Genomic DNA, 21920 nt, shown 5'->3' with positions numbered 1-21920 from the left:
GACGAACACATAAAAGATATGGTCCATCCACACAGTGGAATACTATGCAGCCATAAAAAGGGATGAAAGCTCATGACTGATCTCAAAGACTTTATGCTGAGTGAAAGAGGCCAGATGCAAAAGGCCATATCGCGTGCGATTCTATTTATACGAAACATCCAGAACAGGCAAATCCATAGACAGAAAGTAGATTAGTGATTGCCAGGGACTGAGGGAGGGAGAATGAGGAGTGACCGCTAACGGGTACTGAGTGATAAAAACGTTTTAAAACTGACTCTGGTGATGGTTGCACAATGCTGTGAATACAGTAAAGACTACTGAATTGCACACTTCCGTGGGTGAACTGTACGGTGTGTGAATTACATCTCAGAAAAGCTGTTATTAGAAAAAGAGCCAATGTGTCATCTGTCTCGGTACAAGAGGATGGTAGCTGAGGAGCTGCTTCCCCACCTGCCACCCCATCAGTCTTTAGACACAAGGAATAGTAATGACTCTCTGAGCAAGAGGCTGGTACAAGGTCGGACTGAGGAGTTCAAGGATGCCACCTGACCTGGTTGGGGGGGCCACTGGTGGAATGTTGGGGCATTATGGGGCAAATACTTACAGCTCAAAGCTGTAAGCTACTTGGATGACTTGTTCCCCATTAGAGACACGGTGTAAAAGGAGAGGTGAGCTTTTCTCTTGGGGCACAAGACAAATAATGATGCTAATGATGATGGATATGAATATGATGACACAGTGTGATAGCAGTTAGCTTGGGATGCGCCCTCACGGGATCTTCATAGCCATCCTATGAGGTGGGAACCATGATCATGCCCAAGTGAGGCTCAGCCCCTGGTTGTGCCGTGGGTCTGAAGCAGGATCATGGGGCGGAGACTTCCTGAGAGGTGAGGGGGGGCTCAGAGTGGATCAGTCAACTTGGCAAAATGGGTGCAGTAGGGACCAAGACGAGAGAAACTTGGTGGCATGACGGGGACTGATGTGGACCGAGCGGGTTAAGCAGGGGGTGTGGTGTATGAAGTGGTGCTGCAGGGAGGGACACCTCCTTGTTTTTCTGTGCTGCGTGTTTGGGGAAGGGGGCAGGTTGGGAAGCTTATTCTCCCGTCAGTCTTTTGATAATGTGTCACCTCCTCAGAGCTTGGGGTGACCTTCTCCTCCAGCTTGGGGTAACCTGCCACCTCTACTTTGATCTTGTCCAGACCTGAGGCCCCTGCTGACCTGGGCTGTGTTTTAAATAGCGGGCATCCTGTGAACCCAACATCTGGCCACATCTGTGTACCTACAGAGAATGTGGACATAAAAATCCGTTAACTTTAAAATGAGCTTTAATTTGTTTTCCTTAAGTGCATTTATCGATGTAAACAGAGCATGTTAAGAGATACAAAGGGGAGAGCAGACAATTGCTGGTATGTTGGTTTTAATTCAAAAACAAAGAAAAAGAAAGGCTCCCTGGTGACACCCCCCTGACCTGGTTACCTGGTCCCGACCGCAGTCTCTACGGGAAGGTAGAGATGTCAAAACAGAACTGAGCAATGGCAGTTAAAAACCCACCCAGACTGCTCTGCAGTCGGGCCCCGCAGGCCACCCCATGCTCAGCCACGTCCAAGAGGTTGGGGGGGGGGGGTGCGTGTGTTCCCGATCACCTGGGTCTGCTGTTGGAAATCAAGGAGAGAATCACCTCCTGATACTACAGATCTGGAAAAATAAAAATCTCTAGAAAAGAACGTCCGATTTGGAGACAGCGGGAGGACGAAGAGTAGGTGCCCCGATCGAGGGTGGGCCATGTGTGACTGCATTTTGGGGTCACCGTGGCATGCACGGAGACCCCTCAGTGCTCAGGTGGGGACTGTGGAGGGACCTACTGGCCATGCCCAAGGCCTGGCTGGACCACGGGACCAAACCTGGCTGTAAACAGGAAAGGCCACTCTATGCTTCTTTCTTCAGGATTTCCTTAATTTGTGCTTCCCTTTGGTTTGACAGTTAACATGGGGGTGAGGGGGTGGAGCCGGGGGGGGGGCGGGGAGTAGATAACGGTTTCTGTCACTTGTCCAAAAACTGAGAGAAGAGGTGAAAGCGGGTGTTGGATTTGTTGGGCAGACGCTTCCCGGGCCTGATGTGAGTTGCCTCGCTCAGGGTGCAGAGACGGGCTCCCCTGGAGCTATCACTGGCCTTTGGGGGCCTCGCTTCTGCCGCGGGGGACATGCACGGGCTTTCCGGCGGGGCTCTAGCTATGTCGAGGCCCAGAGATGGAGGCCTGCCGTGTGGGCTGCTACTGACGGCCGTGCCGCGGCTCCACCTCTCTCTCTAGCTTTACACGGTGCGTGGACCCATTCAGTGGATGTCGCAGGAAAGGTAGCAGATTCTTAACTTCTTCCATCTCCAGAGTTGAAAAAGATCAGTTACCAAAATAAACAATTTCTCGATTGTGTTCTGGTGGCCACGGGCCCGGGGGCCGCGGCGTGGCGGGGAGTGGTGGGGGGGAGGGCCCCGGCTGAGTGAGGGGCTCACTCAGGACAGGCACAGTCAGCTCGGCTGAGCGAGGCTCAGGGTAAGGCGGCGTTCCTCACAGAAGAACACATCGGAAAAAGCTGCTCCTCTTCTGCTGGTCCGGTGTGATTTTGACTCCCTGGTTGCTCCCCTGGGGGCTGTTGCCTTCCTGAAATCACAAGAGGTTTTCTGAGGTTACGGCTGAGCAACGTGAGCTCTATGTCTCTTAACCAACCAGCCAGTCAACTGATGAACTAACCAACCAACCGCCAGCCTATGTATCCATCTGTCACCTTCCAACCAACCATCCATCACCCATCCATCCCCTTCCAACCAACCATCCACCCATTCATCCAACTGTCCCCTCCAACTAACAATTCATCTTTCACAAACCCATAGATCTGCTTTTTATCTATTACCCATCACTCCTTCCAACAATTCATACCTTTAATCACTCATTCACGTACCTAACCACCCCTTTCCATTCACCCTCTCAACATCTTTCCAACCACTTATTTACCCATCTCACTCTCTTCTTTCCCTATTTCCTTCTTTCCATTCACCCACCCCTCCCTCCTTCCCATCCATCTACCCATCTGTGCTGAGCACCTATCAGTGAGGCAGCTGAGGGCAGCAGAAAGGTACTCTCTCTTGGGATTTGGAGTGGCTGGGTTCAAGGTCCCAGTGCCACTCACTCACCCGGCTGGTCTCCCTGCCCCTGTGCCAAGGCTCTGGCTCCCCACCTTCCCCCACAGTTCACCCTCCACCCTGCTGCAGGTGAGGTAAGCCCTAAACTCAAGCCCTGTTGAAAATCCATCAGTGCTGTCGCCCGGCATCTGAAGCCTCTGTTCTGATCCCTGCTTACCCTGGGAACTGAAATCCTATTTTCTCTCACATCACCATGTTTGGAAAGGTTCAGCCCTGTTTCTTTGACTAATTCCTTCTCATCTTTCAGCTCTCAGATAAAACCTGAATTTATTCAACAGTAACTGCTGAATGCCTACACGGTGCCAAATTTACACAATGTCCTATGTCAATTACATTAAAAAAAAAAAAAGACTGATAGAAGTGGTATGGGGTTGCAACTCTGAACATAAACAAAGGTGGTAGGAAATGAATAGAATTTAACTGTTGGTGATTTGCAACTTAGTTAAGAAAAAAAGAGACACTGCAAGGATTACGGTGAACATCAGCACTTCACAGTCTATGCCTTGGACGGATATGGCACATTCTGGAGGCCGTCAACAGGCCGGTATCAATAGCACAGGCAAAGTGCTGCCGTGAGGCTCCGTGTAACTCCCGGTGGGCATGAGTGAGTCAGTAGGATCGTTAAAAATCAAAATTTTACTGTTCTATTGAAGAGGAAAGAATTCTAAGAAAATTACAATTGTAAGAAAATCTTTCTAAAAGTACAGTGGTTTTACACAGACTCTTTTCTGTTTTGGCTAAACAGCTGCTACTAAATTGATCGTGTGCCTTGCAATTCAATTCACAGCATCTTAGAATTATGAAAATGACACTCATTTTAAGTCAGCTGTGAACTACTTGAATGGCGTTTTGTATAGTGTGAGCAGTCCTATATGCACAGACATAGAACAGGTCACAAATAGAGTGCTTTATGCTCTCGTATCAGACAACAGGGAGCATCACTTGGCAGGAAGAGTGGTCACTGGAACAGAGGCTTTGGAGTAAGACTCATGACAGCATTTAGCCGCTAACGTGCCCAAAATATAGTTCAGTGTTCAGACCCTACCAAGAAAGCACTAGTTATGCTGAATGCTGGGGACTGTGAAACTGCTCATGTGGTAAACAGAAAAGCTAGAAATGAATGAAAGGGTGGATGCGGAGGGATTCAGGCAGGACCTCCTGGAGGCCTCAGGGCCCCGGCACCCACTGAAGGTTGTCACAACCTGCAGAATCTGGGGCTGGAAGGAAGAAAAAGGCTATCGACCTGCTGGACTCATCAGGATGGAAAGCTGGCAGCTGTCAGACACGAGCCTGGCTTGGGGGCCTTGTTACGGGGTGGACCGTGGTTCTGGGCCTGCCTGGGGGGCTTTTCTGCAGGAGGCCCTCTACCTTCGTGCATGCTTGGCTCCCAAGAGGGACGGAAAGGGTCCGGTGTCCCCAGCTAGCTTGTGTGCTTAGTGAGCAGCGCCTGGTACTGAGCAGCTCTGGGCCACGGAGGAAAGATCAAGTTGAGAGGCATGTTCAGGGTGGATGTCCCCACCACACCCGATAACTCTACCCCCCTTCCTAGAGATGCCCTACTAGGTGCACCTGGGCCCTAAGAAGCAGGATCTGCCCGGGGATGCATCACACCACTGAGAGCGATGCCAGCCAGCTCCACAGGGATGCATGTGGGGATCCGGGGAGGACACACACTCACCAATTTTTTATCCATTTTTGCTTTGATGTCTCTGGCGAGAGTGAAAAATGCCTGTGGAATAAGCACGTAGTTAGTAGCCCAGGAGTGGGAAGCAGGCGGGGGGCCCGCTGGTTCCTAGACGCTGCCACACAGAGGGTGTGGCTCAACAGCAGGGCCAGGGTGGGGAACAGTGTTAGGACAGAGACCTGGGCATGGGTCTCACCTGTTCAGCCCCACCTCCTGCCCCTACAGGGATACCCCCACCCACCTGGACCACTTCCCCTAAACCAATGACTCTGGAAGGTGGGATCGCCCTTGGCTGGTCAGAGAGGAAGCTGAGGCTTGGAGGGGGCGTGCCCCAGTGACTTGTCTCAAGGCACTCAGTGGCTGGCTGACTGATCGAGCTCTCCGTCCCTGACCCCTGTGCTCTATCTGCCCATTTTGCCTCGCTTCTAACAGTCAGGGGCAGGGCAGAAAGACAAGTGGCTCCTTGGCCAAACGAGCTTCATTCTGGGTCCTCGCCCAGTAAGAAGGCCTGGTGGGTAGGGTGAAAGGTTCATCTTTCAAGGGTTGGCGAAGGCCTGACCCCAGGCTGCTGCCTCTGTCACAGGCTCCTGACCGTTTCTTCCCTTCCCCGACCTGGACAACACTTATAAACCCCACTCTGGCACCAACCCTACTCCGGGCCTCATACAGAGATGAGCTGGCCTCAGCACTTGCAGTCGAGGGGCTCCTGGTTCGGCGAGAAGCAGAGTCTTAGCAAACACCCATGTGACGTGGAAAGTTCTGTCGCGGAGGGTATCTCGGGGTGCTGCGGATGCCTAAAGTGGGCCTCGGGCCTGGGGAACGGCAGAGGCCTCCTTGGGAAGGGGCCACATGGGCTGGTCCCTGATGGGAAGGTGGGGGCGTAGGGACTGTAGCAAAGGCCTGGAGGAAGGTGAGGCACAGGCGGCCAGGGACGGAGAGTGGTGGGCGAGGCCTGAGCTGTGGGCGGCACACACTGGCTGGGGCCAGCTAGGGAGGGCCTTCTGTGCCTCGCGCAGGGGCTGAGGCTGGGAGTGGCGTGGAAGATCCATTTTGGAAAGATCACGGGAGTGGCGGTAAGGAGGAGAAGGCAGGTGAGCTGCAGGGCTGGCACTGCTGGTGGACAGTAGAAGGAGGCCTGGGCCAAGGCTCAGTCAGGGTGCCCTACTCTGTATGGGCTTGTGACCCTGTTTGTGCGGGTGGTGTGAACGAAAGCACAAACCCGGAGGCAGGCCTGGGCGCCAGCCAGCGCAGAGACTCTCTGAGCCTCGGTTTCCCCACCTGCAAAACTGCGCCTGCTCCCCAGGGCTGTGTGAGAGCCAGTGAGATCATGTCCTAGGTGCCCAGCTGGGGCTGGCACCTGCTGATGTCAGAACATGGGGACGGTTCCCCCAGGCCCCCTGGGCCTTGCAAGAGGCCTGGCACACAGTACTGCCCAAGAAGTGCCTCTCAGCCGTCTGTCCAAGAGGCAGCCGAAGCTGTGACCAGTCCCTGCGACAGAGCCTCCCTGGAGGGTGAGGCCCGATCCTTAGCCCTAATGGGCCGGCGCTGTGGGCCCGGGACTCACGTTCTCCACGTTGATGTTGGCCTTCGCGCTGGTCTCCATAAACTTGATTCCATAGTCCAGGGCCAGCTGCGAGGGAGGGAGATAAACATGCAACATCAGCGACCAGGTACCCAGACCTCTGCACAGTGCCCTGAGGGGGGCCGAGACAGACAGACAGAGTGGGGTCTGCTCCCTCAAGCCACCAGTGGAGAGCAGGTGGTGAACGTCCGTGGCAGGAGGGTAGAGGGGGCCTGGCTCAAACCATGGCTCTGTTCTCCGCCCGCTGTGGCCTCGACGGGCCCCACGAGACGCTGTGCGGAAGCAAGCAGAGCACACCCAGAAGCCCTCGCTGCTTTCGGTCTTTAGCCTGAAGCCCGGCTGGGCGTGTGCTTTCCACCTTCCCTTCCCATGGCATGTGCCCCACTTGGACAACTGACTCATCTGCGTGCCCAGCCAAGCCCTGCATCCCAGAAGATGGGTCATCTTATGCTCAAAAAGATTGTTAAGGGAGTCTCCCCAAAAGCCCAGCCTCACCATCAGTGAGCAATCGGGAGGTCCTCTGGGGCAGGGCAGGGCTGGCCTCCATGCAGGGAACCCCAGACGCTGAGGTCCCTCTGTCCCGAGGTGTCTGGCAGTGCCAGGCCCAAGCCGGCCACCATGCCTACCTTTTCTCCCCGTTCCTTGGAAACTTGTCTCTTGTCGTTCACGTCGCACTTGTTCCCAAGTATCATCTTTTCGACGTCTGCAGAGGCGTGCTGGAGGGGAGGGGCAGATGGTGGAGGTGAGAGGTAAGGTCAGACCGGACTACCAACCAACTGGTAGCCCACCCCCCAAGATCAGAGTGATGGTGTCAGGACTGCTAGGCACACCCTGCACAGATGACAAACTGAAGCTCAGAGAGGCTGAGAGGCCTGTCCTATGTCCCTGAGCCAGTGCCAGGACAGAGTTCAGGGTTCTGGCTGCCACCCTGACCAAGCGCACGCCTTCTGGCTGCCAAGGACAGCTTCTCTACGGGCCACGCCAACTAGGCTACCACGGCTGTCCTCGGACTCCCGGCCAGGTCTGGCCTATGGGAGGCAAGTGGGGCTGGGGTATTGACCTCTGCTCGCCTCCCTCCTTCCCCGGCTCCTCTGCTGGCGACCCCAGCTGCTGTCCTGGGACCTTCTGCCCTGCTCCAGCGCCCCTGTTCTGGGCTCCAGAAACAGGCTGTGCCGGGGGTGGGTGCAGACCTCGGCCGCCACCAGCCCTTTGTGCCCTGGCGTTCCCTTAACTCTGCCTTCACGCCTGGAAACGGTCCCTTCCTCCAACCTGCCCCCACATTCCAACCCAGTGGGCCTCGCTTCCTGAAGGACTGGACCATCAGAAAGGCCCTTCTTGCTGTAGCTCAGATCTGGTCTCAGGGAAACGCGCTCCTCTCTGCTCCCTAACTTTCTACTAACTGGAAGGCTCTCTCGCCTACCGGCCGGAACAGAAAAGTTCCACAGAGACCAGTGTGAGGACCCCCTCCTCAGGCCAGGTGCAGCCTCCTGCCAGGAAATAATGAGGTCATCAGGAGGTGGCCCAGTGCAACTGCTCATAGGTGCCGGCTGGCATGTGACCTTCTGCCGTGTCTTCATGAACCCCACCTGGTGAGTCATCACAAGCCACAAGCACCTTGTCCAGGGAGGCTCTGAGGGTGAGGGTAAGCTCTGTGGAGAGCGGGGAGGTGACGACACTGGCTTTGGGACAGGGAGGCGGCGCTGGCCGCCTTCTCTTCCCTCGGGGTTCAAGGTCTCCTTCCACAGGCAGCTGCCGCTGCTGGCCTGAGCATGGGCACACAGAGCTCATACCAGCTCAAACCCTGCTCCGCTGCAGTTCAAAGTCCAACCTGACACATGCCCTCACCACACCCACCAGATACAAAGGTCATGCCGACTCTAGAACCTTCCTTCTCTAGAAAGCACCAAATGCTCACAGTGACTGGATATCCTTCTTCCTTCACCTCGATATTGCCCAAACCCGACAGCCCGGCTGGGGAAATGGGCTCTCAGGGTTGCTCTGTGATGAGGCCGGGCCAGCGTGTTCTCCAGGGTTGACTGCGTGGGTTCCCGTCTCCCTGACTGTTCCCAGCGAGTTACTTCTAGGTGCCTCTGGGCTCAGTGATCTCATGTGTAAACCAGGAAGCTCCAGGGTGAGGGCTGAGGAGAGGATGCGTGGGAGGTTCCTGTGCATGGGAGGGGTCCCCAAGCCTTACCTCCTCAATGTTCCGAATCCAGTTCCGGATGTTGTCGAAGGACTTCTCGTTGGTGATGTCATAGACCAGCATGATGCCCTAATAAGCAGAGGGAGACAGAGTCACGCGCTCTGGACAAGCCGCAAGCCCTCTGAGGGGGAGGCCCCAGCAAGGTGGGCAGCAGGGACCCCGACAGGACACCATCCCCGGGGCCCTTCCTTCTGCTGGGCTCCACCACTAGCCTCTCTCTGGTGTCCCAGGCTCCAGTCCCCTGCTCCTCGGCCACTGATGTGACCCTTCACCCCGCAGACCAGACCCTACCATACCTGTGCTTACAAAGGAGCCCTGCTGTTTCCCCACTACTGGCAGGATAAGTACGGCCCGTGTGTCTCGGCAGCCAGCGAGGTCCCAGTGGCCAACCTCTCAGCCTCGCATCCTGCGGCCCCCTGCTCTGCAGGCTGTATTCCATGGCCCTGATGCCCACCGGGCTCCCCCTCTTGCCAACCCTTGGCTATGCTCAGCCTCTTCCACACCCTCACTCGCCCCCCACCCTGCCCTGAGTCATCTCCTGGGCTCAGCCAGGGCCGCCTCCACTGGTCGCCCCAGCTTCACCCCTCATCTGGTGCCTACCATGAGCCAGGTACTGCAACTGGGTCTCCCTGAGCCTCACAGGCTTGGGTCGGGTGGTCCCACTGTCTGCACTGTGAGAATGGGGAACCTGAGGCTGGGGGGTGGGGGGCTAGGTCCCTGTCCCCAGTCACACGACAGAGAGTAAAGGACACAACTGGGGTCTAAGCCCGGGGGGACAGACCCTAATGCCCACGTGCCTTCCAACAACCCCACCGGAGTCGGGGCTGGCTTCAAGCACTGGGGCAGGCAGTGCTGAGGCCTCTGTGATTCCATAACCAATGCGTGAGCAGCTGGGAGACGGTACCTGGGTTCTGAAATAGCTGCAAAGTGAACCCACCTCTGCTTGAGCCCACAATCTTGCCACTGCCGAGGAGAAAAGCAAATATCCCCACTTGATAAAAGGGGAAACTGAGGTGCAGAAAGAGGTGACCTCTAAGATTCTAGCCCAGCTCTAAAGGAGCTGATGACACTGGCTCCCATTAGGAATCTCCCTGGGTCCTCATCAGGATCAAGCAACGCTCAGGGCCACCCTGCGACAGTCCCCGTGTTGCCCTGGACATCCTCGCAGGGCACGCGTGGTGAGCCAGCCTGCAGCAATACTATCGCCAGCCCCGGTGCGGCTCAGCCCCGGGGTTCCAAGGCCCCAGCTGTCCTGCCCAGGCCCGGCTCACTCCATTCCTTCACTCTACCTGCTCCAAGGGCCTAGCCCTCCATCCACAAGCTCTGGTGCTGGCCAAGACGTCTCTGAGGCTGCCTGAATTTGCAGAGTAAGAACCCGGGCCCTGTGTGCTGGGCAGATAACCGCAGGGGTGAGGGTGTGTGACAAAACCACACAGACAGGGCAAGCGAGCCGCTGCAATTCCAAATCCCCGCTGTGACCTTGGGGATACGCACAGTGGCCTTAGAGCCTGCTACAGCCACAACCCCTCAAAAATGCCATCTGGGAACCCTCACTCAGTGGTCTCTTGGGGAGACTGAATAGAGACTGCTGACGGGAGGACCTGGAGGAGTTTTAGTGGCCGTGATGTGTGACATGCTCCAGCCAAAGCCAGAGTGAATAAAGACACTGGTGGATGGACTCTGTGAGTCGAGCATCACTGGGGCCTCCGCGCAGCAGCTGGCCTCCCACTGTCAGGGGCAAGAAATGCCACAGGGCTCTGAGGGCTTTTTGCCCCTTTATCCAGGGACCGGCCCTTTTGACGGCCCAGGATTCTGCCACCACCGCCACTAGGCTGGCACCATGTATGCAAGATTCCAAGGTCCCAGATTTTTACCTCTGCGGTGTCGGGGGCAGTGAATAGAGCTCTCTATCAGGAAAGAGCAGAAGTCCCTGGAAAACATAGTGTCACCCTATTCCAGGTTCTCCGTGAAGCTCCCCTCGGGGCTCCAAGTGACCATTTTCCTGGCCCCAGTCTGGGCACAGCTCCCCATATCTGTTTGCAAGCTCACAAAAAGACACCAGACACCCGATGCTCCCCAAATCTGGGACCCAAGGGTCCACTGCCACAAGGACAAAGATGATGACGGGGTTGCAACATTGCCAATGTTCTCTGTGCTGTCCTACATGGTCTCCACTGGCTGCACATGGCTCCGGGGCACCTGAAATGCAGCCAGTGCGACCGAGGGGCTGGATGTCCTACTTTTACTGGTTTAGATTCAAATAGCCACACACAGCCAGAGGCTTCTGTACAGGTTAGCGCAGGTCTAGGAGAATACAATCATCTTGGGGCTGGACAAGGTCTTACAGATGGCTCAGTCCAGCCTCGTCAGGGGCTGGCTGAGATGTGGGGGCTGGAAAGGGCCAGCCACTACCAGCCCAGACATTTACCCTCTGCGTGAATTTAAGCAGGGCCTGGAATGGTGCCAAGCCTCAGCCTCCTCATCTGTAAAATGGGGATGATATGGCACCCACACTCAGGGCTTTATGGCCAAGACCTGGGGCCACTGCCTGCTGGAGGGAAGGGCTTGGTGAATGGGGCAGGGGGTGCTATTTCTACCCAGAGAGGGATGGGGCCTACCTGAGGCCATACATCAGAATGGTATGCAGAAGCTCCCCCAGGACCCCAGTGCCCCAAGGCCCCCCGCCCCACCAGAGCAAAGCAAGGTGAGGGGAAAATTAGTAAATTAATTTTAATGAGGAGCACTAAGGTTGCAACCCACATGATTGAGTTTCTATTATGTTCAGACGCTGTGTGGGATGCTCTAAATACTTAATGCCTCTATTCATTTCTGCTATCCGTCAGTATTTCCTGAGCTCCTACCGCATATTCAGCATGGTCCCAGGCACCGTGCATGTGGCAGGGACCAAGAGGTGGCCCAGCCCTCCTGGAGCTTATGGCCTAGTGGAGGAAACGGGTCTAGAGCTGATTGATGGGGTGCATCATGGAAAGGATGGAGTGCAGTGGGAGCTGGAAATGGGGAGCTGGCCATCTATCCTCACAGCTGCCTGGAGCATACTCCTGTTCTCTGTTCCACTTTCCAAGTAAGGACACCAAGCTCAGAGGGTGACCCAGGGGGCTGAACAAGGTCCTGAGGATCTGCCTCCCACTCCCCGTGGCCCCTAAGCACCCTGCTCTGTCTACCCCTCGCAGGTGCATGACCAGCTCAGGGCTCTCGAGGACAGGACCCTGGCCCAATCCAGGTTGCCCTCTGCATCTAGTTCTGGCCTGGCCTGGAGAAGGTGCTCGGTAAAAATATTTGAGGGATGGGCCTCCCTGGTGGCGCAGTGGTTGAGAGTCCGCCTGCTGATGCAGGGGACACGGGTTCGTGCTCCGGTCTGGGAAGATCCCACATGCCGTGGAGCGGCTGGGCCCGTGAGCCATGGCCGCTGAGCCTGTGCGTCCGGAGCCTGTGCTCCGCAACGGGAGAAGCCACAACAGTGAGAGGCCTGCGTACCGCAAAAAAAAAAAAAAATTGAGGGATGGGCTTCCCTGGTGGCGCAGTGGTTATAAGAATCCGCCTGCCAGTGCAGGGGACACGGGTTCAAGCCCTGGTCTGGGGAGATCCCACATGCTGCAGAGCAACTAAGCCTGTGTGCCACAACTACTGAGCCTGCGCTCTAGAGCCCAAGAGCCACAACTACTGAAGCCCATGCACCTAGAGCCTGTGCTCAGCAAGAGAAGCCACCAAAGTGAGAAGTCTGCACACCACAACGAAGAGTAGCCCCTGCTCACCACAACTAGAGAAAGCCCATGCGCAGCAACAAAGACCCAACATAGCCAAAAATAAATAAATAAAATAAATAAATTTATATTAAAAAAAATTTTGAGGGATGATGAACGAGTCTTCCTATCACATGACCCCACCTCAGGCGCAGGCAATGGATGTTAACAGCCAACAGCCCTGAGCAAGTCAGCTCCTGGATGATCTTTTAAGTTTTCAGTAGCAAGTTCCACAGAGGCTGACATGGGCCACGTGAGCGCTCCGAAGTGTTGGGGCACGCTGGCTCTGATTTCTCTGACCTCACCTGGAAGAACCGGCTTCCTGTGTCTTTCTTCATTCCCGGAGAATTAGGTTTCCTTGAACCCTGCATTGTTTCTGGAGCCAGAAGGGGAGGTATGGAGGACGAGGGGGCAGAGGTGGGGCACACAGCCTTTTCCTAAAACTAACCTGGGACCAAGGACCCCTGAGAAGCCAGAGCACGGGCTCCTCAGAAACATCCAGATTTTGGTATCCAAGGCATTGATGTTCATTTTGACTTAAAAAAAAAAAAAAAGGCAACCCCCCACGCCAAACCAATCCATACCATGGCGCCTCTGTAGTAGGCCGTTGTGATCGTCCGAAACCGTTCCTGACCAGCTGTGTCCCTAACGATGAGGAGAAAAAGGGATATTAGTGACACAGAAAGAGAACAATCGTCACAGTGAGAATGAGGGGCATTTACCCAGTATGGACGCCCAGCTTTCTCACAGGTCATCTCCTGATTCATCATCCTGCTGTGGGGCAGCCCCCCATTATTACAGAGAAGGAAACTGTGGCTTGGGCAGGTGTCTGATGTCTCCTGGCTGGGGATGTGGCAGTGACTCCTCTGCTACATCTTGTCGTCCTGGGGATTTTCCCCAGAGTTTCTGGGCCACAGAAGAGCCAAGGTTGGATGTTATTATTTGTGAAAACCTGGAGCCTTGTATGTGGAAGAGGCTGGTCACATGGCACGGGAACACAGCCCTTGCTGGTGGGCTGAGCTGGTCGAGCTCAGCGGGGCTTAGGAAGCACTTCCACACTCGCCATCCTGGTGGAGGTCGGGGGAAAGTCCTTCCTCGTGGGTACGGTGGAGATACCTGGGTAACACGCACCCATGCCTAGCCCAGCTCCTGGCATGGAGGGTATTCAGTGTTTGGTTTAAAGGTGACAACTGGTCAGTGGCAGAGCCAGGGCAAGACCACGTCTTCTGTCTCTGGGCCCAGGGCTCCTCCTCTGACCCTGCACCTCCCCCTTTGCAGGGCTCTGCACGTCTGGACTGTACAGACACACCTCATTTGGGGCTAAGTAGACTTTCTGCTGCCAATAGCAGGTGACGTTAGCGGTTATGACCAATTACTTTATGACTGTTCTAGAAGAATTTTAAGAGAGTCATTAACCCCACTGCGACTGCTAAGAGCAGAAGCACGAGGACAGGAGGAAAAGAAATAAAAACTTCTGCTTGCTGGTATAGTGTCACTTTGGACTTGGGCACTGAGACTGCTGGGGAGCCAACGTGTTGTAAATAGAGGAATTTCTACGGCCCTGTAACTTACGAGGCGGCCAGAGACTGGCTGCTGCCGGCGGAGCTCAGTAGTATTGGTTAGGCCACACCCAGATTTCGGTTCTGAAGCCAGGTTCAGAGGCGGATACAACTGAAGTCAAGGGGACCTGCTGGGCAGGCGGGGCTGTGTCCAGGCTCTGAGACTTGAGTTGGGGAGACAAGCTGCTGGGAGGGAGGCTTCACAGTCCATCTCACGGCAGCCCTCCCACCTGCAGGCACGTGCCTGGACCGGAAGGACTGAGTCACTCTCCCAAATGTGACTTCTCTCTCCTTTGCTCAGGGTTCGTGCTTCCCTGCAAGTGATGTGGCTGCAGGGTAGGACTCTCCTACCCTCTGACCATCTGAGCCCAGCCTTCCTAGCGCAGTGGGCTGCAGACCAGAGTCACCATCCGTGACGGGGACTCACAAATTCCCTGATTTTACGTAGCATGGGAAGTCAACCCCAGGTGAGCAGAACAGAAACAGGTCTCACTGTTGGGCCTGGCCTCAGCTTATTTTCAGTTCTGGGATTTCAGGTCTCTGTATTAGGAAGTGAGGCCTGGGCGTCCCCAGGAGACAAAAGAGGAAGCGATGTCAGGCCTTCTTCAGCGAGCTGATAGGCTTAGAAGGAAATGCCGGGCTGTGGTATCTTGCTATCCTGGCAGCCTTCACCGCCACCAGGAGGGCTCTCTCCAAGTTCAATGGGAGCAGGTGGCTCTGAAGCCCAGGCCCAAACTGTGCCCACATCGGAACTGGGACTGGTAGCTATGTCCTCAGAAGGGGTTGACACAGACTCTAAGCCCCAGCAGAAAGCAGAGCACCGTTCCTGGGGCCTCTGAAGAAAGCCCGATGTGTCCGGGCTGGGCACAGAGAGATGGAGGCCGTGGTCATAGGGAGGAGGGCGGGGCACCAGGGGCTTCGGGCTCAAAGCACTCGCTGGGTGAGGGGCTGATGAAGGAAACGAATCTTACCATATCTGTAGTTTAATTCTCTTGCCATCGAGCTCTATGGTCCTAATTTTAAAGTCAATTCCTGAAAGAAAAGAAAAGAAAAGAAAAGAAAAAAATGCACATCAGTGTCAGTCCATTTCCCAAGCTGTGTCTAGGACGAATGCTGACAACCTGTGCAGGTAACAGCTGTCATGGTTTCTGGAGCACCTGCCGGGCACGTGGGAATCTCTGAATCCCGCAAACAGATGTGGAGGCACCCAGCGAACTTTCTCCTCTCACAGAAGGGGAGGCTGAGGCTCAGAGGGCAGAAAGGAGCTGCACAGAGTGAAGCTGGTGAGGGGCAGAGCTGGCAGGCAAACCCAGGTAGCTCAGGTGCCAAAGCCGTGTTCTCCTCCCTTTCCCGGGAGGCAGCCTCGTGAAGCAGGCTCCACAGCCCTTTTCGGGCCAGAGCCCCACGCTTCCAGCCACCTGCACCCAGCCTTCCAAGCACACGGGACGCTGGGCCCCGAGATGTACCTGATGCAGGTGGGCCTCTAGCATTTACACGTGCTGTTCCTTCTCTGTGGGTGGTCCCTACCCTGCCCGCCTGTCAGCCTGGCAAACTTCTCCTCCTTTAAGACCTGCTGGAAGGTCACCTCCCAAGAAGCCTTCCTGACGCTGCCCTCCTTCTTTCCCGCCCTCTGGCTTTAGTCCCCTTTCCCCAGGACCAGGGTGCTCTCAGCCTCCTCGGCTGCTCTCCAGGCTCCCACCGTTGTCCCCTCAATCCCCTCCCCAGCTTCCAAAACACACACTCAACCATGTCACCAAGCTAAGCTCTGCTCCAAATCTTCCAGTGTGTTCACCAACAGATGAATGAATAAACAAAATGTGGTCTTTCCCTACAGTGGAATATTACTCAGCCAGAAAAAGGGATGAAGCATTGACACATGCTACAACGTGGATGAATCTTGAAAACATAATGCTGAGTGAGAGAAACCAGACGTGAAAGGTCACACAGTATGTAATTCTGTTCATAAGAAATATCCAGAATGGCAAATCCAGAGAGACAGAAAAGAGGTGAGTGGTTGCTGGGGCGTGGATGTGAGTAGATTAATGAGATTGACCAAGGGGTGTGGAGTGTCTTTTTGTCATAATGAAAATGCTCTAGAACTGACTGTGGTGATGGTTGCACAACTCTGTGAATATACCTGAAGCCACTGACTTGTACACTTTAAATGGGTGAGTTGAATTATACGTCAATAAAACTGTTTTGAGGTTTTTTTCGTAATTTTTTTTTTTGGCTGCACCACGTGGCTCGTGGGATCTTAGTTCCCCGACCAGGGATTGAACCTGGGCCACAGCAGTGAAAGCCAGGAATCCTAACCACAAGGTCACCTGGGAATTCCCAACAATAAAACCGTTAAACGGTTAAAAACCTTTCCACCGCCTCTTGGGCCCCAGAATAAAGTGGAAACAGTTGCCTGAGTGCTCCTAACCTGGTCACCTCAGCTTCCTTGGCTCTTGCCCTCCTCTCCGGCCACAATGCCCAAGCGTGTTCCAGCCTCAGGCTTTTACGCTTGCTCCTTCCCCTCCTGGAATGTTCTTTCATTCCATGGCCATCTGGCTCCCCTCTCCCTTCACTCAGGTCTCTGTTCAAGTCACCTCCTCAGGGGAGCCTTCCTAACCATCCTCTCTCCCCTCACCTGCTGCATCTTCTTCACGCACTATCCCTGACGTCGTAGATTTGCGTATTTGCTCCATGCACATGGGAGCAAAACTTGCCAACTGGAATGGCCTGCGTGGAGGGGTAACAGCCAAATCCAGCCTTTGCCCCCAGGAGTTGGTTCTAAATCTCCGCCTGTGAAGCCTTGAGACTGAGGCCTGGCCTGACCCCCTCAGAACATGGCATGGGGATGCTAATTCCATCCCTGCCCGCCTCAGGAGCTGTCCTGGGGACCACAGGGAATATAAGCCTGTATTTGAGTTTTGTCTCCTAGAACATAAGCTCCAGGAGGGCAGGGACTCACACGTCTTATTCATGGTTGCATCTCCATGAATGCATGGCAGGGCCTGAGTACGTATTTACTAGAAGCCGATCATCTCGTCCTGCACAGACACTTTGACTACAGGCTTTGTTACAGTTCTGCTTCCCTCTGATTCATCCCAGTCGTCTCTGCAGCCCCTGCACTGAGGCGGATGCCTGGTGCACAGCAGGCACTGGGGAAAGATGGCTGGATGAAAAAATAAAGTGCAACGGGATCTACGTGGTGCCGCACAGTTTACCAAGTAAGCACTTTCACGTACATCAACCACTTCTCTGAAGGAATGAATGAATGGGGCCCTGAGGAGGAGCTGGGAGCTGAGCCAGGCTGGGGAGAGCCAATGCCAGGAGCCACGGGGCCAAGTTCACACCACAAATGATTGATTGACGGAGCCTATGAGAATAGGCTTCGGCAAAATGTAACCTGGGCAGACAGTGAACAGCCACTTAATCCCTGATCTATACAGAAAATACAGAGATACACTCAGTGCCCATACAGAATCACCTCTATGCATCAGAATGTATTTCAGGACTAAGCCACCCAGTGTTAACTCTTCCTAAAACATACCCCGCTCCTCTCACAGATGCACAGGACATATGAAATCAAGAAGCACTGTTCAGTCCACAGAACCCAAAGCATCACTCTGTTCTATCTTCCTCCTGGGTTTTATTAACACACCAAATTTAATTAGGAAGTGTAAACTTTACGAGGCCTAAGAGTCATGAGGCCATAACTTCAAGGTCAGGGGGAATTAAACTTTCCTAGAAGACAGAGGCCTGCAGGAAGGCTACAAATGTAATGAGAATCCCGGGATGGGAGGGAGGGAACCTGGGTTTGAGTGCCACACCCACCTCCTTAGACGACCTCGCCCAAGTTATGTCCTCATCTGCAAGTGGAGGCTGGCCTCCTCAGAGCCTTAAAGGACTAGACTGGGTTTCCTGGTCAAGAATTAAAAAACAGACAAACCACTCAACCCCTGAATTGATCTCACTAGGAACGTTCTGACTCTGGGAAACTGAGGTCTGGGTTTGAGAGCGAGCCACAGTCTGCCAGGAGTTAATATCACTTCCTGATTGGTGGGGACGCATGGGCTATCCCAAAGTTTGACCTTGGAGTTAGGGAAGGGGAGGAATCAGAAAGACATGTGCCTAGGGGAAGGATGCGGTCACTACAAGAGACATTCTGCTTCCTCTCCATGGTCTCTGGCAGTGGTGACAACCCCCTATTCATTGTATAGTTCTGATCCTCCACAATCCAGGCGATAGCCAAAGCAAAGAACACCACTCCTAAGCTGAAGAAACAGGGCTCGGAGAGGCGAAGTGCTTGTTCAAGGGCAAACAGCAGCTGGAACCCAGGCATGATGATTTCCAGCCCAATTCTCTTTACATCTGGCAGCTAAGTGTCTTGCAAAGTGCAGCTCCTGGAGGATGGCAAGGATGGAATCAGCAGCTAATTGTGGGGTTTAGGAAGATAAGGTACACAGGGGTAAAGCAAAGCCCTTTCCCCAGGTTTTTTCCAGCTTCTGGGCTTGGGGACCATTCTCCTGCTTCCCCACTCCAGAGCAAGACTGCGTAGCTTACAGGCCACTCTGCTTGATGGGTGTTACTTCCAAGTCAAACTCTTCATGTGGGCAATGGCTGTTTTTGTGGTGTGGGAAGAAGTCTGCTCCACTTTTGTGTATGTCAGAACTGGGAAGCAACAAGCCAATTCTGCTCAACCACAATGCGGGCTGGCCCTGCAGGAAAGGCTGTTCTGCGAAGTGACAACCGGTGTCCTGGGCCTAGCGATAGGGAAGTCAGGGCTGTCTGTGGCAGCCGCTGATTTTGGTTTCTCACTGAAGCTTTTATCTGGCATCTCCTCCGGATGACAGGTCCCAGGGCAGGCGGCTGTCACTTGCCATTTCTGTCACCCTCAAGTGAGATGGAAGTCCGCGCAGGAGAAGTGTCTGGACTCCCTCTCACCATTCCTTTCAGAAGAAATTCATTCATGGGGGAAACAGGGTCAGGGAGAGGGGCTCAACCCCTGAACATTCCAGAGGAAAGAGCAGGAGAGGTCTGCGTTGGAGTCCTGGCTTCAAAGTGGATCAGCTGTGCTCGCATCTCTCTGGGATGGTTGAGCCTTGAGTTTTGGGTCAGACACACCCAGGTACAAATACCATCCTTGCCACCTGTAGACCGAGTGACCTTTGGCAAGTCCAGTATCCTCCCTGAGCCTCAAATTCCTCCACTGTGAAACGAACTCATAACAGCACCTGACACAGAGGACTGGAAAGTGTGGTAATGCACATAAAGCGCCTGGCACACAGTAAATGCTCAGTAAGATCAGATGTCACTTGTCACTGTCCTTTCCCCATGGACAACTCTCCGTGCCTCAGTTTCCACTTCTGTAAGACGAGGACCCCAAAGAACTGCTTCAAGGTATGCTGCGAGGACAGAACAAAATGACGGGCGCCAAGACCTCATCCAAGCCATACACTCCTTGAGCAGGCTGAGGGTTGGTGCCTCAGTCTCCCCATCTGCAAAATGGGCACCTGGTGCCCACCCCGCCCATGGCCCGGGAACCGCCAAACGGCGGTGCAGGCGACTGCTCTTTTCCCCTCCAGTTCCCTCGACCCTCTGCTCTTTTCCCCATCCGGCCCGGCCGCTCCCTCAGCCCCAGCCCCTCAGGGGCGCGCCCGGCCCGGGCCTCCCGCGCCCCCGGCCGCTCCCCAGCCCTGCTACCTATGGTGGAGATGAAAGTGGAGTTGAAGGCGTCCTCGGAGAAGCGGAACAGGACACAGGTCTTCCCCACCCCCGAGTCCCCGATCAGCAGCAGCTTGAACAGGTAATCGTAGGTCTTCGCCATATTACACTCTCTCCCCGACGGGAAGTGCTGCCAGCGCCTCGCCACTGGCCCCTGGGCCCGTCCATCAGCGCCGATCCCACCTCCCCATTGGCTCCCGGCCCGACGCGCGTCACCGCGGCCGGCGCCCGCCCCCGCGCCCCGCCTGTCTCGGGAAGACGTGGGGAAGGGGCGAGCTGGGCACGGAGCCGGAAGCGGCCCGAGCGTGCCGCTCATTGGCCGGCGCTCAGGACAGGGCGGACTGTGATTGGCCAGCGGTGAGGAGTCGAGGCGCTTCAAATGGGGACAGGGCAGAGGCGTGGCAGCCCGTGTCCCCTCCTTCTGCCCTCCACTCTGGGGCGGCCCCGCCCCCCGATGGGAGGGGGAGGGCGGGGAGCTTGGCCAACGGCTCCGCGCTCCCTCAACCCGGGGGCGGGGTCTGGGGCGCATATGCAAGCGCGCCGGGAAGACCGTTGGGCGCCAGCAGAGGGCGCACGCGCGTGTGGTCTGTGGCTCCCGCCCTTCAAGGCCCGCGCAGCCTCAGTTGGTACCGGGACGAGCGCGGGAAGGCGGCGTGGCTGTGTTGGTAGTCTAGAGGTCTCCGCGTCCGGCCAGGGGGAACCAAAGAGAAAAGGAGAATAGGGGCGCCGTCATAGTCGAAGCGAGGTCCCCTCGAGACGTGCTCCGGGACCTCGGCGCTGGCCAGGGGACCTACCTAGAGATAGCCAGGCTCCAGCCACCAAGCTATGTACTGAGGCTCGCAGGACTCCCCTGGAGGGCCCTCGAACCTATGTAGAGGTTGTTCGGGTCTTACCCCAGAGTCTCGTCCGCCTCAGCCCTTTCAGGCGCGCCCCGGGGGCCTCGGAACCTGCCGAGGTAGTTAGCACAGTGAGAATTAAAACCTGCCGAGGTAGTTAGCACAGTGAGAATTATAGGGAATACTTACGAGCGTTGGTTCTGTGCCTGCCAGTGTTGTTAGCACTTATAAAAAATACATGAAATAGTTTATTCCCACCCCGACCCACTGAGGTAGGTATTGTTGTCCTCCCCCCCCCCCGCCCCCCGTTTTATGGTGAGAAAACCGAGGCCAAATAGGTTAAGTGACTTTCCCAGGCAAGTTGGTTTTTGAACTCAAAGTGACCAGCTTCAGAGGCTGAGGTCTTGATCATGTTGGTTTCCTGCATCGTAGAGACGGGCCACACACCACCTGCGTGGCGTCACCGCTATGTGTCCCTCTGGGGTCAGTCCTGGAGATTTGCCCAAGGATCTTACAAAAGATGGCCCCTGCCTCCAACTGCAGCACATTCTTCTGCTTATTTGGCTCCGGTTAGGAAAAGCTTCAACCAGAGCCATAGACCACTTGGTTGGCTTCAGCCTCTGTGGCATTTGATACTCTTGACCACCTTCTCTGGCAGTTCTCCTTTTCTTGGTACACTTCCCATTTTATTTGCCTGTTTCTTTTATTACCTATACCTCCCCTTCTCTGGGTGCTGCTTCTCCAGATTCCATTGCAGTTTTGTGTGTGTGTGTGGGGGGGGGGTTGCTTGGTGTTCCTCTTTCTATGTCTGTTCTTGCTTCCTGGGTGATCTCATTCACTTCTTGGCTCCTACTGTCTCCATACTGGTGATTCTCAGTTCTTAGAGAACCCATAGCCCAGCCATCCCTCCATGACCCAACTACTTCCTGGGCATTTACCTTTGGATCTGTCAAAGATACTTCAAACTCATCATGTCCACAACTGAACTTGTCATCTTGTACTCACACTAGCTTGTCTTGAATTACTTTTCTGAGACCTAAGCCACCATATTTTCTTTCATCCCTCACAGCCTGGTTTTTAAGGATGTTCTAAATAGCTCTGAAACCTTGCTTTTCTATTTTTTTTTAAATTAATTAATTTTATTTTCGGCTGTACTGGGTCTTTGTTGCTGCACGGGCTTTGTCTAGTTGCAGCGAGCAGGGGCTACTCTTCCTTGAGGTGCATGGGCTTCTCACTGCGGTGGCTTCTCTTGTTGTGGAGCACGGGTTCTAGGCACGCGGGCTTCAGTAGTTGTGGCTCACAGGCTCTAGAGCGCAGGCTCAGTAGTTGTGGCACGTGAGCTCAGTAGTTGTGGCACATGGGCTTAGTTGCTCTGTGGCATGTGAGAT

General features: G+C 54.9%; 1 protein-coding gene across 1 annotated transcript; it reads right to left on the bottom strand.

Annotated features, from left to right (window-relative positions):
- Positions 1-1307: 1307 nt before the first annotated feature.
- Positions 1308-20027, bottom strand: RAB8A (RAB8A, member RAS oncogene family). The gene is made up of 8 exons (XM_067733071.1): positions 19676-20027; positions 14956-15016; positions 13010-13070; positions 8656-8733; positions 7088-7177; positions 6444-6509; positions 4874-4924; positions 1308-2656 (listed from the first exon to the last, which is right to left on the bottom strand). Exons 1-8 carry the CDS (start codon positions 20010-20012, stop codon positions 2564-2566), a joined length of 837 nt encoding a protein of 278 aa, XP_067589172.1. The 5' UTR covers positions 20013-20027; the 3' UTR covers positions 1308-2563.
- Positions 20028-21920: the final 1893 nt, after the last annotated feature.

Source organism: Pseudorca crassidens, chromosome 3, assembly GCF_039906515.1.
Source record: "Pseudorca crassidens isolate mPseCra1 chromosome 3, mPseCra1.hap1, whole genome shotgun sequence".
Lineage (NCBI taxonomy): Eukaryota > Metazoa > Chordata > Mammalia > Artiodactyla > Delphinidae > Pseudorca > Pseudorca crassidens.
The sequence above is the reverse complement of the archived record's forward strand: the minus strand, read 5'-3'. Positions and strand labels throughout refer to the sequence as shown.

What these genes read in the sequence shown, in the direction of transcription:
- RAB8A (XM_067733071.1), bottom strand. Translation starts at nt 20,012, where the DNA reads ATGAGCGGCACGCTCGGGCCGCTTCCGGCTCCGTGCCCAGCTCGCCCC. An exon ending in CCTACTACAGAGGCGCCATG is followed by an intron (nt 8,734 to 13,009) that starts GTATGGATTGGT and finishes TCTGCTTATTAG; the next exon opens with GGCATCATGCTGGTCTATGA. An exon ending in CCAACATCAACGTGGAGAAC is followed by an intron (nt 4,925 to 6,443) that starts GTGAGTCCCGGG and finishes CTTATTCCACAG; the next exon opens with GCATTTTTCACTCTCGCCAG.